This window comes from Marmota flaviventris, chromosome 3, assembly GCF_047511675.1.
Source record: "Marmota flaviventris isolate mMarFla1 chromosome 3, mMarFla1.hap1, whole genome shotgun sequence".
In the NCBI taxonomy this organism is placed as follows: Eukaryota; Metazoa; Chordata; class Mammalia; order Rodentia; family Sciuridae; genus Marmota; species Marmota flaviventris.
Genome location: NC_092500.1, coordinates 24,255,458 through 24,272,384, shown reverse-complemented (window position 1 = coordinate 24,272,384; position 16,927 = coordinate 24,255,458). Strand labels below are relative to the sequence as shown.

Here is a 16,927-nt window from a genome sequence, read left to right as displayed (position 1 = left end):
TACTGAATTTTTCAATGGAATTTTTAGAAAAATTTGCTTGCATTTTTATCTGCTGAACATGACAAGATTAACAATAGATATAATGACTAGCTTGTTGACATGCTCTCCTACAGAAATTATTCAGAGGACAGAGGACAAAGCTCATTTATTCATTTACCAAGCACAATGTTAGGTGCTGAGCATACAGTGAAGAAGACAGATGATTCCCACTTTCATGAGTTCACTTGAGTTGCACCTTTAAACAGAAATAATAGCTAAAAAAATGGTAAAATAAGCTTTATATTTTAATATAATATTGAAAACACCCTTAATTCTGTTTTTCAGACAGAAGAAGATCATTTTTCTGATACTTCATTGTTCTAAGAAAATACTTCACTTTTTGGCAGTCCAAAGCGAATTCCTAATGAGATGGCTCTTATAGCAAAAGCACACAAATACTAACAATATACATAAATAAAATAAATTACAACTTATAATAGGTCTTCCTATAATTCAGTGTAATTTGTAAGCAGTATCAAGTGTAATGAGAGATTTCTAATCGTCTTTGTTTCTAACAACATAATTCATGCACCACAGTAATACAGATGTATTAATATGCTAGAGATGCGGTTCTAATTTAGCTTTAGAACAAGTGAAGTATATGCTGAGGTTCTACAGATGCCATGTTAAAATAGAATATGTATTGAAAAACACTGGGAACAGCAGGAGGTTTTTTCCAAACACCCACTTCCCTCCCTGTGAGAATTATTAAATTATTGTATCTGACAGCAATGGGTTTTACTCTTTGATATGTGGGGCCAGATAAGAGACTAAAAACCTCAATTCTATTTGGTCATTTTTTTCTTACAAAATTTATCAGCATCATGATACTTGCCAATTCTGTCAAAGGTAAACTGTGTGTGGAAGTGAACCTCACTTTCACACCATAGGATGCATTTATTATTTTGTGAGATATCAGGACTTGATGCCCTATTTTCTCATTTGCTCTTAGAAATAAGAAATGAATACATGTAATCTATACTGCTGAGCTAGGAATGAGGAATCCACACAGTGGGAAGATAAACACTTAAAATGTACCTAATCTATAATTTTAATATAATGACACAAATTTTCATATATAGACTTTCATTCTACTGATGTTACACTTATAAGTCTCATAAAACTTCTACTGGGTACACCATTATTGTAAATGCAACAAAACTCTGATGAATTCTGACTATCAGCATAGAAGAGTCCCATTAGTCTAATATTTATTTAACTGTGTTAATACTTCATTTCTTACCAACCATAAATAACTATTAAATAGCATTTCCCAATTCAGTAACCAGTTATCTTTAATGAGATATGATTACTAAATTAACATGGTATCCTGGATGTAATCTTTGGACAGAAAAAGGATGGTAGTAAAAAACTAGTGAAATTTGAATAAAATGTGGAGTTTAGTAAATAGTAATGTACCAATATTGGTTCCTTAGTTGTAAAAAATGAATTAAAGGAACATTGTTAATAATAGGGGTAACTGGGTATGTGGTAAAAATCACTGTATTATCTTTGTAATTTCTCTGTGAATCTAAAACTAGATCAGCTCCTTGCTTAGAGTGAAAAGACTTAATCAAAGAAAGACAACGTGAAAGGCAAAACTGAGGGTCCACTTAAAATAAATGATCATGAATTTATAGATCTAACTGACCCTTCCCTATTACTCCTTCCAGCAAAAAAGAATTCTATAACTAATTTTCTTAATTTCTACCTAAGAAAAAGGGTATATTATCCATGGAAATGTAAACTCCTAACACATGTGAAGAATATTTTTTTTCCCCAACTGCTTTTCATCCATTCCTAACCTCACCCTTCTTCTTCATACATAAACCCCCTGAGGTTCAGAATTCTATAAATAACAGACCTCACTGAGGGGGAAAAAAAAATCTAGTTTTTGGATACATAATGAATACAGCACCTATGTAAACTTGAATTCTAACTGTTATGAAAAATAATTTTCTTTTTCCCACCTGCTTTCCATTACCCCTAACTTTCATATGCCTCTCGTCTGCCCCTTCCAGTATCAACACAAGGTAAAGATTTTTCATTTTGAAGAATAATTTTCAAATATATATCAAAAACAATTTGCTTAGTAAGGTAGATTGTAATGAAAGGGATGCATGGATAGAAACAAAATACAGCTGTGGCATGATTAATCTGAAATTTATAAGCCAAAATTCAAAATCAAAAACATGGTAAGTGGATAGGAATAGGTGGCAATAACAAAAACTCCAATCACTTAACATTCATTAGAGGGCACTGTTTAATTTCATGTAAACTACAAAAGACAACTCTTTTTAAATGACAGTTTCAAGAACTGCATGGTAAGGGTTGGGAATGTAGCTCATTGGTAGAGCCTAGTATGCTGGAGACCCTGGGTTTGATCCCTCCTCCCCCCACCCCCACCCCTGCCACACACTGGCAAAAAAGGAATTGCATGGTATTAAATCATACTTTCACTTCAAATCAGAACAAACATAACTTCAAAATTTATCCCAAGTACAAATCTTTTATAAAAATTGATAGCTAAAGAAGACATCTGACCAGAAAATAAAGTGGCAAAAGTATCTTTTAAAATGTTTTAAGGAGTGGTGTGCAAAATTACGATAATCACTGACATATACCAAAATCAAGTTGGTTATACTTTATCAATGTGCTCAGAGTGTATAAAAGAATAAAGTAATTTTATTCTTTAGAATATCAAAACATAAGCTTATATAAATTAAAAAAATCCATGATATAATATATGGAAAGGAGATGAAACAGCTGTGAGAAACTCAGAAGTCATCATCAATTGTTATCCCTCAGACACAAAGTTAACTGAGTACCAGATCCTGTCTATTTTCTCTCTACATGATCCCTAGGGTCAGTGTTCTACTTTCTATTTCCAGATGACTGCTACATCATCCCTAATTTTGAACAAATTCCTAATTCATCTCCATCTTGTCTGTCTCTCCATCTAGTTCACTGTTTCTACTTTTCCTGAAGCTATTATTTGAAACAAAAATGTGATCATGCCAGCCCTTATATAAATAAACACTTTTGATTACATGGGATGAAGTTCAGACTCCTCAACCTGACATCTAATGCTTTTTATAATCTGGATCATCCTATCGTTTCAAGTTCTATTTTTAAAATAAATTATTACATATTGATTCTTCATATCCATTAAAATTTCCCTCACATAACATATACATTCCTATCTCTGGGTGTAGTACATGAAATTTCCTCTGCTTAGAATGCTCTTTGTTCACAGGCTCATTTCAACTTGACAAATTCCTACCCATCTTTCTAGGGCCATCTCAAGGGCTTCCTCCTCTGAAGACTCATGATTTGCAGACAATTTACTTGCTGCCCATTTTATTCTTTACAACACTATATGTATCCCTAGTAGAAAATTCTAGTCATCCAAAAGATATAATATGCAATCACCTGAATTTATGTCAAAGATGAAAGTACAACAGGAAAAGCTGTCCTTTCAATAACAAGTGCTGGGACAACTGCTAGAAGATGTACTAGAAGATGTTACAAGACATAAAGCTGACAAAGTTCCTTTATGTAGAATGTAAACAATTCCTATAAATCAGTAAGGAAAGGGTAGAAAAACCAGAAGATAGACAACAGACTTGGGCAATTAATCTAAAAAAGATACTTAAATGACCAAGAAATATATTTAAAAGTATTCAACTTAGTCAATGAAATGCAAAATAAAAATGAGAGACCACTATTTATTAGAAAAGTTAAAATTAAAAAAGAAAAAGACAGCCTCCAAAATTGGCAAGAGCAATCAGAATTATCATACATTGATGATGAAAGTATAAATTAGTACAACCACTTTAGAAAACTGTTTTGATGTTTTCTAGGAAGGCTCAACATAGATATATATGATCTAACAATACCCCTCCTAGGTATGAAGGGCTTATTATGTTAACCAAAAAAACTATGCACAGGAACGGTGACAGCACTATTGGATAATAGTTAAAAAAAAAAAAAAAACTGAATAAAATTAAAATACCCATCAACAAAATGGAAAAAGTATAATACACTTGTGTGTGTGTGTATTTATACTTATACAGTAAAACATCATGCAACAAAAACAAATTAACTATAACTATATGCAACAACATAGATATATACAGCAAAAGGAGCTAACCACAAAAATGCACACTATATTCTTTCATACATTGTGTTCGTATAAATATATATTATATTATATATATTTTAACTGTATAAATATATATTTCCATGTTTATGTAAAATAAATTTTAGTATTTTTCTATACTCAATTATGCAAAGTTCAGTGGTTTAAAAAAGAATAATCAGAAATTAATTATTAAGCATTTTAAAAATAATTAAGAATGTGTACATATGAGAATAAGAAAGTTCCAGGTATTAAAACATACTTACAAAGATAATATAATCAAAACAGTGTGACATATGTGGATAAAACTAATCTTTGGTATTAAAAGGCAGAGATTATGGTTATAATTAAGGGGTATTAAAAGAAAAGAAATATAATAGAAGGAGGTTTCTGGTAATTTTATTCAATGGGTACTACTTATATACAAGTATGTTTATATTGCAAATATTCATTGATTTGTAGGTGATACTTTGAGTATTTCACTGGATAATCTAATATATATTAATATATGTTTACTGTATCTAGTATAGTAAATCTAAGAGATATATATGTAATACGTATTCTGTATATCTAGCAAGTATGAATAAAATTTACCAAAAATAAAATATAACATAGCTTAAATCATATCCCAATATGCATTCATGTTAAGGGTTCCAATTAACCCTTAGGAATGGAAAATAATAAAACCCAGAAGGCAATATAATAAAATTTAGCTATTTAAATGTTACATGTAAAATTTAAGTTAAGGGATGGGGTTTTAGCTCATTGATGGAGCTGCCTAGCATGTGCAAATTCCTGGGTTCAATTCCCATAACTACCAAAAGAAAAAATAAAGTGTTTACATTCAGAGAACAGAAAAAGCAAATCTGCTTGTACAGGTATAGGAGACCAAAACCTTACCAAGGAAGCTCTACGAGATCTTCGGCTCATTGGTTGATCAAATGGTGGACTGTTGATCTGAAACTTTTCCAGATATCCATCAGGTATTCTGATATCTGCAGGTAGGGATAACCGTTTATTTAAATCCTATAAAAAGGAAAAAAAAAGTAGGTAATCAAAAACCTAGGGCATTTGACTTGTGATTCATGGGCTTTAGTATATTATTTTTAAGCAATAATTAGCTAAAGTTTATTACCATTACAAAGTTATCTAAATTAATTATATATATTGAAGGCAAGATTATTACTGTTATAAGCAAAGGTGCACAATGCAGTTTTACAGAAATGATTTAAAACAGAATGGACAAATTTTGAAGTCATTTCATTAGTAAATTTATCTTGGATTTACTTTGAAATTATTATTCCATAAAATAGGAATAGGCAGATATCACAACATATGATCAATTTAAATAATTAAACAAGTAGATATTATGATTTTACATAAACATGAAAAGAAAATTAAAATGTTTTCTTATTGCTGTTAATAGAAGTAAAAGGCTTTCTATTTCATTTAACTATAAAATGTGAACTAAGATTAACTTCAAAGAAAAACTTGCTTCTATCATCACATCAAGAAATATAAATTCTATGAAAAGAATTTATTGTAAATCCTTTTATAATAAAATAATGAAAAACAAAAAGATATATAAAGGAACTGTATAAATATTTACTGAGAGATAAAAGACTTAAATGAATTATATTTCAAATGGTAAGACTAAACAATGAAACAATACTGATTTTTACCATACTAATTTTAGTATTTTATATTACCCAAAACAAATCCCAAGATTATCTTTGCAACAAAACAAAATGCCTAAAATTGCAACAAAACAAAATGCCTAAAACTCTAGAGAAATAGACAAAAATATTCTTGAATAAAAGCACAGATACTCTTCAACTTAACATGGGGTTATTCTGATAAACCAATTCTATATTGAAAATATCATTAAGTTGGAAATGCATTTAAACATACCTAATTCACTGAACATCACAGTTTAGCAACACAGAACACTGTAGAGTATAATAGTTTAATCCTGTGACTGCATGGCTAACTGGGAGCTGTGATACTGTATCACAAAATAGTATTATATTGCATATTGCTAGCCAGGGAAAAAAAATCAAAATTCAAAGTCTGAAGTATGGGTTCTACTGAATGTGTATTGATTTTTCACCACTGTAAGTTTAAAATCATCAGTTGACCCATGATAAATCAGAAATAGAACATGTGTATATATGTTCAAGGGGGAGGAATACAGAAATAAATTTTTCTAGATACTAAAATAAATTAAACTTGGGTTGAGGTTGTGGCTCAGTGGTAGAGCACTTGCCTAGCATGTGTGAGGCACTGGGTTTGATTCTCAGTACTGCATATAAAGAAATAAAGGTCCATTCCATCAAAAACAAAAAAAAAATTGAAAAAACAAAATGAATTAAACTAATATATATATATAAAACATTTTCCCATATATTTGTTGACTGATTGTATATCCTCTTCTGAGAAGTGTCTGTTCAGTTCCTTGGCCCATTTATTGATTGGGTTATTTGTATTTTTGAGTGCTTTATATATCCTAGAGATTAGTGTTCTATCTGATGTAAGTGTGGTAAAAATTTGCTCCCATTCTGTAGTCTCTCTAGTCACCTCACTGATTGTTTCTTTTGCTGAGGAAAAACTTCTTAGTTTGAATCCATCTCATTTATTCTTGGTTTTAATTCTTATACTATAGGAGTCTTATTAAGGAAGTCAAGGCCTAATCTGACATGAAGGAGATTTGGGCCTACTTTTTCTTCTATTAGGCACAAGGTCTCTGGTTTAATTCCTAGGTCCTTGTGTTTTGTGCTTGATGAGAGACAGAGGTTTAATTTCATTTTGTTGCATATGGATTTCCAGTTTTCCCAGCACCATTTGTTGAAGAAGCTATCTTTTCTCCAATATGTTTTTGGTGCCTTTGTCTAATATGAGATAACTGTAATCGTGTGGGTTTGTCTCTGTGTGCTCTATTGGTCTACAGGTCTAATTTGGTGCCAATACCATGCTGTTTTTGTTATTATTGCTCTGTAGTATAATTTAACGTCTGCTATAATAATGCCATTGGCTATTCTGGGTCTCTTATTTTTCCAGATGAATTTCATGATTGCTTTCTCTATTTCTATGAGGCATGTCATTGGGATTTGGATTGGAATTGCATTGAACCTGTATAGTGCTTTTGGCAGTATGATCATTTTGACAATATTAATTCTGCCTATCCAAGAACAAGGGAGATATTTCCATCTTCTAAGGTCTTCTTTAATTTCTTTCTTTAGCGTTCTGTAGTTTTTCACTGTACAGTCTTTCACTTTTTTCATTGATTCCAAGTATTTTTTTTTTTTTTTTTTTTTTTGAGGCTATTGTAAATGGGGTGGTTTTCCTAGTTTCTCTTTCTGAGGATTTGTCACTGATGTACAGAAATGCCTTGATTTATGGGTGTTGATTTCATATCCTGTTCCTCTGCTGAATTCATTTATTAGTTCTAGAAGTTTTCTGGTGGAATGTTTTGGGTCTTCTAGGTACAGAATCATATCATCAGCAAATAGTGATAATTTCACTTCTTCTTTTCCTACATACTGAAATGATAAGTCATAACTTCTGTCTTCAAAGTTATAACTGATAAACAAAGGGAAATGGGTTGCATAACTTATATAAGGAGAAATAATTTACATATTCTATAGGGATTTGGTAGGTGTAATGAATGACAGAGGAAATGATACTGATACTTATAAAGCAAGGGGGAAAATGGTGTCTATGGAAATATTCGGAATACAATTCATTAATATAAAGAAATACTTCTTAGAGGTGTCACTTACCTTCATGAAAATTTTCAAATGGGCATTTATGTGCTTGATAAACATGTGTTTATTTATATACATAAAAACATATACAAAGGTACACTTATATATTTTTAAATTGTTACCTCCATGGAGATTCGTCTATGTATACGATTTCTGAGACAAACACCTGTAGGTGACTGGACTTCATCCGATGATGTTCCAGAAGCTTGGTCACTCTCACCATCTGATCCCATTTTTAGATTTTCATGAACAATATCTACATCAGAAAATGAGACAATATTTACCTTAAAGAAGATATTTTATCCTACTATATAATTAATTATCATTACTGGTCAAATATAGACAACCAACATACAAAAAATCAGAACATTAAGGTCTTTTACAGTAAGATACATAGGTGTGCAGTTAAGAGATCAAAACATTAACTCAAATGTCTTCAAATAGAAATTACTAAGAAATCCTTTTACACTCACAGATTATAAAAAATTTATGAAAGAGTTAGCATTCAAGTCATTATCAAGAGCTGAATAACAATTACACACTGGAAATACAATTTAAACTTTTAATGAATAATAGTTACTTAAAAAGAGGACTTTAAAACATGGAACTCAACGGTTTCATGCCAAATTAATATTAGATTTTAGTTTATTTCTATATTTTTGTCTTGGTAACTCTCAATATTAAGAAAATCCCAATTCATATTCATAAGCAGTTGCAAATGATAATGGAAGATACTTCTATTACAAAGGGATTCTGAAGAAATTTTATGTTGAGATCTGAACAACAATTAACTTGGCAGCAAAAATCAATGTATCGGTAATTGATTCCTAATCTCTTAAAATTTGATACCAGACACATATAAGGTCATAATTCCTTTCTGCTACACTTAAAAAATGTTAAAGAATTTAACCATACCTTCTATTTCCAGAAAAATTTGAAAACTTTCCTTCCTCAAGGAAACGTAAACCAAAATATAATGCTTAAATATGTATAGCTGGGTTTGTAAGAATGTATAGGTAATACCCAGGAAACAAATTTTAAAAAGAGAGAAATAAAATTCAAAAATTCTCAAGCATAAACTGTCATTTTCTTGGTAGGGGCTGCTGAGACTGGTAAGAAAGTGCTTGTGTTTAGGTGCATACTGGGATAAAAATGTAAAGCCCTGGGTATCTAAGCTGCATTTGACCTCCCAGAAACACTCAACTCTTGTGAAAAAACTACAAAGAAAAGTTTCGTAATCTCATATTATGAATAAAAACTATCTGACTCAATCAAGAAAGCACGTCATTAGCAAACAAGTATAATTCAAACACAATTGCTGGTGGGTATTTTTGATTCCATCAAGACAAAAGTAAAACAATGAAGGTTTACGTCAGAACTATACTAATTTGTCAGTGGGATAAGAAATTTCTTTGTTGAATCAGGTAATAATTTTTGAGAATAATTTTTACTTGCTCAATTTTTGTGCCATTCACTCTATTCACTTATCAACAGCTACAGATACAATAAACTTAATTTCATCTGCATTGCTAACATTTTCAACATCACTTTCTTAAATCTAGACCAAGAGTATAGAATAAGAATGGATGTTTCTGTATGGTTCCTGAACTAAAAATTTTTTTTTGTTTTTATTTGCTTTGTTGCATTTTTAAAGGTTACTAATCAAAGAAAAAGAATATGCAACAGAGACTACAGTCCACAAAACTTAAAAAACATACAAACAAGCACCTGATTTAGACAATCAACAAACAAACAATAAGCTAAGCCCTAACCTGTAGTGTTTTCTGATTCCCTGGGGCAAACAATTCTCTAAAGCAGACTTCAAGCTGTCAACATGACACTGAATGTATAACAATGGGGAGAAACTCCACTCACCATTACATAGTATTTTGACTATAAAGCTACAATAGAAGTAACTCTTACAACAAAGATAATAGTAAAAAGTGGCAGAATAATTAGAAAGTAATGACTTTTGAGTATTCATTACTTTGTTTTTAAATTTACCTTAATTGCTTATATAATTGAAAATTAATAAGAGCCATGTTTCACAGGCAAAATTGCTAAAAATTTAAGAATCACCTCTCATGAACCAGTGTGAGCTGATTGCAGCACACAACTCTGTAGGGTTACACCTATACAGATAAAGGCTACACACATTACCCATAGATAAAAACTGTAGATTAGTTTATATTCCCAAAATTCATGAAACACATTAGGAAATAATCTGCCATGACAAGAAATAAAGCAAGCATAACTTGAACTTCAGTAAATAGAATTATCTTATAAAACAATAAGATGTTATGTTTAGGCAGGTGCAATGGCTGCACACCTGTAATCCTAGTGACTCAGGAGGCTGAGGCAGGAGAATTGCGAGTTCAAAGCCAGCCTTAGCAAAATTGAGGCACTAAGCAACTCAGTGAGACCCTGTCTCTAAATAAAATGCAAAATAAGGCTGGGGATGTGGCTCAGTGGTTAAGTGCCCCTGAGTTCAATTCCTGGTACCCCCAAAATATATTTTTTTAAATCGTTATGTTTAAAATGATTTTAAAAATCAAATCCAACATGAATTTTAAAAAGGACACCACCAAAAAAGATCAAGGAAGTAGACATAAAATAAACAGAAACTTTCATATATATATTTTTCCTGGATATTTAAAAGGACATAGTAATAAAAGAGTAACAACTTAAGTGATTATTTCATTATTGTAAAAGTCTATGGTGATTATTTCAAGAGTTACTGAGGTATGATTAAGCACCATCCTAAACTGCCATTCATTTTGAAATTTTATATCTCCTTTTTATGGGACTTGTTTACTTCCTGATGGACAGGTGTTCAAATATTACTTCTTTGTAGTGTCAACAATACTCTTTCTAGAACCTTCCCTTTTTCTGCTGTCCTTCCTACATTTAATTTGTTTTTTAACTGGCAAAGAGAAATCAGATAATAAAGGCTGGCTGTCTAAAACCTAAAAAACATACATGTTCTACAATCAGAAAGTTAGATATAATAGATAAATAACAAAATTACCTAATCTGCTTCCATTTCTGGGCATTGCCATGAAGGAGCCAAGGCTTCCTCCAATAACACTGTGGGGTCTCCGCAATGGGGGTTTCTTGAAAGATCCCGTGTATTGGTGGAGGAAGGAATGCATACTGTGAGATGTTGGAGGCCTGCCATTCTTCACTATAGGCTCTGTGGTTCACGGTATTTGAAAATCATTCCATCATCAGCCCAAGATTCAGGATCACATGAGAAGGATTGAGAAAGCAAAACAGAAAACAAGAATTGTAACAGAGATCATTACCTTTTTTTTTAATTTTTTATATTTAGTTGAACATGGACACAATATCTTTGTTTTACTTATTTATTTATTTTATGTGGTGCTGAGGATTTAACAAAGTGCCTCACATGTGCAAAGCAAGTGCTCTACCACTGAGCCACAACCCCAGCCCCAAAAGATCATTATATTTAACCTCATTTCTATGATCATACACACAAAGCAGTAGAGTTAAAATAATTTCTATGAAAAACTATTTATATAAATATTTAATATTTTAAGTTGTTCTAATAACTTACCTATCCTTTTCTCATTAATAAAAATTGGTTAATAATCATAAAACTACTATAACCATTTTTATCCATTTGCTGATTTCAACATATCTCAAGATTGTTTATATTCCATTCCTCCATGTATTAACTACCTAGTATGTGCCTTATGTTTAAGCATGCTATAGAATATGGAAGATGTAATCCTGGCCTAAATGAATTTATATCCCTATTGCTAGACATCTAAAAAGGTGTGTCAATTAATGAATTAAACAAAAGTATTTAATATCATCAATGCAAAGACTCTGAAATTACTGCCTCAAATTTGGGGGTGGCTTAGTGGTAGAGCACTTGCCTAGCATGTGGTTCAATTTTCAGCACCACGTATGAATAAATGAATGAAATAAAGGTCAATTAACAATTAAAAAATATCTTTAAAAAAGAATCTTTAAATAATCACAAGTCTATTACCAAGCAGAAATGTTCCTAAAATATAAGACTTAAAAATTATTTAGGCCAGGCACAGTGACGCATGGCTGTAATCCCAGCAGCTCTGGAGGCTGAGGCAAGAGGATCACAAATTCAAAGCTAGCCGCAGCAACTTAACAAGGCTCTAAGTAACTCCAGGAGACCCTGTCTTAAATAAAATATAAAAAAGGACTGGGGATATGGTTCAGTGGTTAAGCACCCCTAGGTTCAATCCCTGGAGCCAAAAATTAAAAAAAAATTTAGTTATAAATGGCAAAGAATGTGAACAAGACTTTGAAAACCTGTTTCAACGTTTTGAGTATAACCTTAGAACAGAACTGCTGGTTCATATAATAATTTTATACTTAATTTTTTGATAAAATGATATGAATTCATTTTTGACAATTTTTAAAAAATTAAACATTTTTAAAAATGATGTGCTCAGAATTCTCTATTCTTGCAAGTACTTTAAAAAATATATTCTACACTTCTGTTTAGTGTAAAATAATTTTTTATGCTAACAACAACACCAAACCTAAACTCCATAAGAAAAGAATGTGATGGAAGCAATTATCAGGCAAGATGTAGGATTTCTGTCAAAACTTTTGGTGAAAGCAAGGGAATAAGCAATATCAGATTGTGGTAGTCCATGATACCTGTAATCTCTGCAACCCAAGCTACCAGTAATCTTTACAATGTGTATTAAGATGCCTTCAAGTAAGTCTGGTCAAGAAGAAATTCAACAGAGTTTCTATTTTTTTCTTCTTTATTAACTGTCAAGGTTACTACTGTAAGAAGGAATTTTAATAAGGGAAACAATATATAATACTTTAAAACAATTAAATATTTTAAACATTTCACCAGGTTACAACTAAGTATGTTTTAATAAATGATACTAAAATGTTTCAGAACATATGCAATTAGTCCAAAATATTAACTAGCTCTCAAAGTAGGTTCATTTTCTTTAAGTCATAGCTTTTTTATAAAAGAGGTCTGTCTTGTAGTCAAATACTCATTAAGATATGACCTATCCGGGTGTCATGATGCATGCTTGTAATACCAGTGGCTAGAGAGGCAGAGGCAGGAGGATCAGCTGAGGCAGGAAAATTGTGAATTCAAAGTCAGCCTCAGCAATTTATCAAGGTACTGAGCAACTACGCAAGACCCTTTCTCAAAAAAAAAACATAAAAGGGGCTGGGTATGTGGCTCAGTGTTTAAGCGTTTCTGGGTTCAATCCCTGGAATCCCTGGTACCAAAAACAAACAAACAAACAAACCAGTGCCCTAGTCAGGTGCAGTGGTTCATGTTTATAATCCTTACTACCTGGGCAATTGAAATAGGAGGATCACCAATCCAAGGCCACCAATTTACCAAGACTATTTCAAAATAAAAAGTAAAAAGAGTTGGGTATACAGTCCAATGGTAGAGTAGCCCTGGGTTCAATACCTAATACTACCCTTCCCCCACCCATAAATATGTCCCAGAAACACAAAGATGCATACTGTGCTTATTTTATTCCTAAATATCACTGGCAAACATAATGGCAAGACTCTTCTATCATAAAAATGAACACACTGAGCTGAGAATGGTGGTGCACACCTGTAACCCCAGTGGCTCAGGAGGCTGAGGTAGGAGGATCACAAGTTTAAAGGTAACTTCAGCAATTTAGCAAGGTTCTAAGCAATTTAGCAAGACCCTGTGAGAAAATTTTAAAAAGGACTAGAGATGTTACTCAGTGGTGTCGAAGCACCCCTGGGGGTTCAATCCCTGGTACCAAATAAATAAATAAACAAACAAACAAAAACCCCCAAACACATTGGATTTAATTAATACCAAGAATACAATGGATTTCTTGAAGAAAATTAGGATTTTGCTTCAGGTATCTAGCTGATATTGTCTTATAAAAAATAGATTATAAAATACATTTTGGGATTTGATCCAAAGGCAAAATTTTCTCCTCCTATATGTAACTATATCCCAGTTATTATTTTAAATTTCCTAATAGCCCCTCTTCTGTCCCACTTTAAAAACAAAAAGTAGATATCAAGAAAGTCTCAGTAGAACCTAGGAGATCTGGGAGAACAGATACAATGTTATAGACTTTGAAGCAAAGAAATCTAGGTTGTAAAGTACTGGCTCTGCCAACAAGATAGGTATCCTTGAATAAATAGTGACCTTTCAGAGGAAAAGAAATAAGGTATCTGAAGCCCTGGTAGAATAAATTACTTACCTGGAGTTATCCAACCAAGTGTTTCAGTATATTAAATCCCAACCCATGACTTGTAATTTAAAATGCAGAGCCCTTTCCACTACACCTTTCCCTCTCTTACAACACAAGCATTTACATGTATAATGGGAAGGGTGATGGTGTTCATGTTTTTACCCACTGCCACAAATCTCTAAACAGCAGAATTTCTGCATAGTGAAAGAAGGCTTGCCAGAGAGTCTGCATATCATGACACACTGGTAGCCATTCGTGTAAGCTCCTTTCTGATAATTATAACATTCTTAGGGTTATTTTCATTTGAATTGTAGCCTTGTTCTAAAAATGCCACTGAGTTTACATTTTAATTTATTTACTTTAACAAGCTCTTTATTTTATTATTTAATCTGTGTACTAGTACTTTGAATTAAAAAAGGACTGTCAAAGCATGAAACATTATATGCCTACCTGCTGTATGTGTTCTCAATACTATGGATAGACTCTGTGGTAAACATAAAATTAAAAAACAATAAAATTTACTCATGATGAACCTTATAATGTAGTAGATAATCAATATGCATATAGAATGTTATAAAACTTTAATGAGACCACAAATTTCCAAATCTTCTATAAATTTTTAAGCTGTATTAATTCAGGTTATAAGAATAGCAAAAGTACTTAAATGTTAATATAAAAATAGTTGTTTAACAATTAAGATAATATTATGCAATATATTCTTATTTATGAACTAGTAAAAAACAGAAATGTGGGATGGAATAATTCATTATGGCTTGAGACAGGCAGAATAACAATGTTGGATTGAAAGTGGAATATTCCAGTAAGCAAGCCCAAGAAAGTTATACAATCTTCTGTTTCCTAAAACACCAGGGAATGAGACAGAGAAATAAAAGGACATTATTATGACTTTATCTAGACAGTAACCTGACATCGTTTATGAAGTAATTAAATGGGAGAAGCATCTCCTCCATCCCAAATATTTACCATTATCCTTGCTGCTGTTTTCTTCAATAGTCATTTGTTCAGCTAATTCAGATAATGATTCATCAATAGTCTGGCTTCCTCGAAGAGTGAGGGATAGCCTTCTCTTAAACTTTTTCATCCTATCAATTGAACGTGGCTTGAAAAATCCTGAAAGAATGAACACAAAAGCAAAGTTAACAATATTTTACTGTTCAAGAAAAAAAATTTCATTCTGGGTTTACTGGGAATCTTCAAAATAGGAATATAATGAGGAATTTTTTACTTCATGAAATATCTCAAAGTCCAACCTTTTGTTTAAAAAGATGCATCTACTAATTAATGCCATATTTGTTTGACATCAAAACAAAAGTAGGAATTCTACACAATTAAAATAATTCAAACATAATAATGAAATTTAGAAGGCCTAGAAATTTTCTTAAAATGTACTTTCTAAAATTCAACAATGAAAATATTAATACTATTTTGATTTTTATGTTCTATCCTTGCAAATCACAATCATATAGGAACCAGTCAGCAGATGCCTTCAGAAATAACTAGGGGTTAAGAAAGGTAAAGAGGGAAGGATAAAGAATAACTTTTGACATTTTACTATCTCATTGTCATATATTAGCAAAAATTCTCAAAGTTACCTGGTCCAAGTCAGACAAATAACTAACAATAGAATTAAGACTTAAAAACAGGATTGCCATTGACTTTATCCACCACATTATAACATCTCTGAAATCAGGATGTATATCACAATTAACAGGATGTCAAAGTGTAATTAAAAGCATTTTTTTCCTTCTTATAGGTACACAAATCAATGATAAAATTCATTGTGGAGTCTTACAATGATGAAACAAGGTACTTGCTGCCAAACCCAATTCTTCAACTATTTACCCATCACTGCTTTTCTGACTTACTATCTGACTTGCAATTAGCAGGTTTACCAGATCACCATTAACGATAACCATTATTCTTAATAAAAGTAAGGGCCTTATAAACGCCTTTATGCTAAAATACATGTTTTACCATCCACCTCTGTTTACCTAATTTCTGTCTGTGTTTTTCTTATTTTCTGATTCTAAGGCTCTATTCTAAATAGCCGAGTTTGCTGAACAGGTGACTTCTGCATAAGATATTAGTTATGTAATAATTTTTGTTTGCTCAGAAGCTGAATGAAGTGTATAAAGTTACAAATTTATAAGTAGTAATAACTTTGTACTTTCCCACCTCAATGTTATATGTTTACTATAGTTTTTAAAATAAACACTACAATAAAAATATATAATCACAAATATTTAAATAGCAAGAATTGCAATTACATTATAATAAAGACTCTTTTCACTCCTAAGTTCTAAAACAGGAGATGGACTTTGGTGAATTATTGGAAAACTTCCATGCCTTAGCTTGGTTTGGTCATAACAACAAAAGGACAAATACATTCTACTGAACATTTTCTATTATTTTATCTTTGAGGTTACTATTCCTCTTTCAACTGTGTCTAACCTGCAATTAAACCTATCTACTGGGTTCTAAATTTTAGTTACTACATTTTTTTTTTCAGTTTCAGAACCTCCATTTAATTCTTTTCTATAGATTCCACTTCTCTAATGAAATTCTCACTCTCAGCATGTATTTTCATAACTACTTATTGTGTTTTAATGCCTCCATCTGAACCTCGAAAGTATGTACAATCTGTATCAATACTATTTTGATGCTTTGATCTGTTCCTGTTCTTGATTTTTTTTCTCTTGCTCTTGTATATCTAGCAATTTTTTATT

At 31.6% G+C, this 16,927-nt stretch overlaps 1 protein-coding gene across 5 annotated transcripts in view; it reads right to left on the bottom strand.

Annotated features, from left to right (window-relative positions):
• Positions 1-16,927, bottom strand: part of Cdk17 (cyclin dependent kinase 17) — a 105,602-nt gene that overhangs the window by 26,881 nt on the left and 61,794 nt on the right. For 4 of the 5 annotated variants that reach the window (XM_071609621.1, XM_071609620.1, XM_071609622.1 and 1 more), the window contains 4 exons: positions 15,165-15,311; positions 10,973-11,137; positions 8,067-8,200; positions 5,081-5,206 (listed from right to left, as the gene is read on the bottom strand). In XM_071609621.1, coding sequence (XP_071465722.1) covers positions 5,081-5,206; positions 8,067-8,200; positions 10,973-11,137; positions 15,165-15,282 — 543 coding nt within the window. In that variant the 5' untranslated portion in view covers positions 15,283-15,311. Of the gene's footprint in view, positions 1-5,080; positions 5,207-8,066; positions 8,201-10,972; positions 11,138-14,630; positions 14,665-15,164; positions 15,312-16,927 lie in introns of those variants that run through there. The other variant, XM_071609623.1, reaches the window with a different exon arrangement.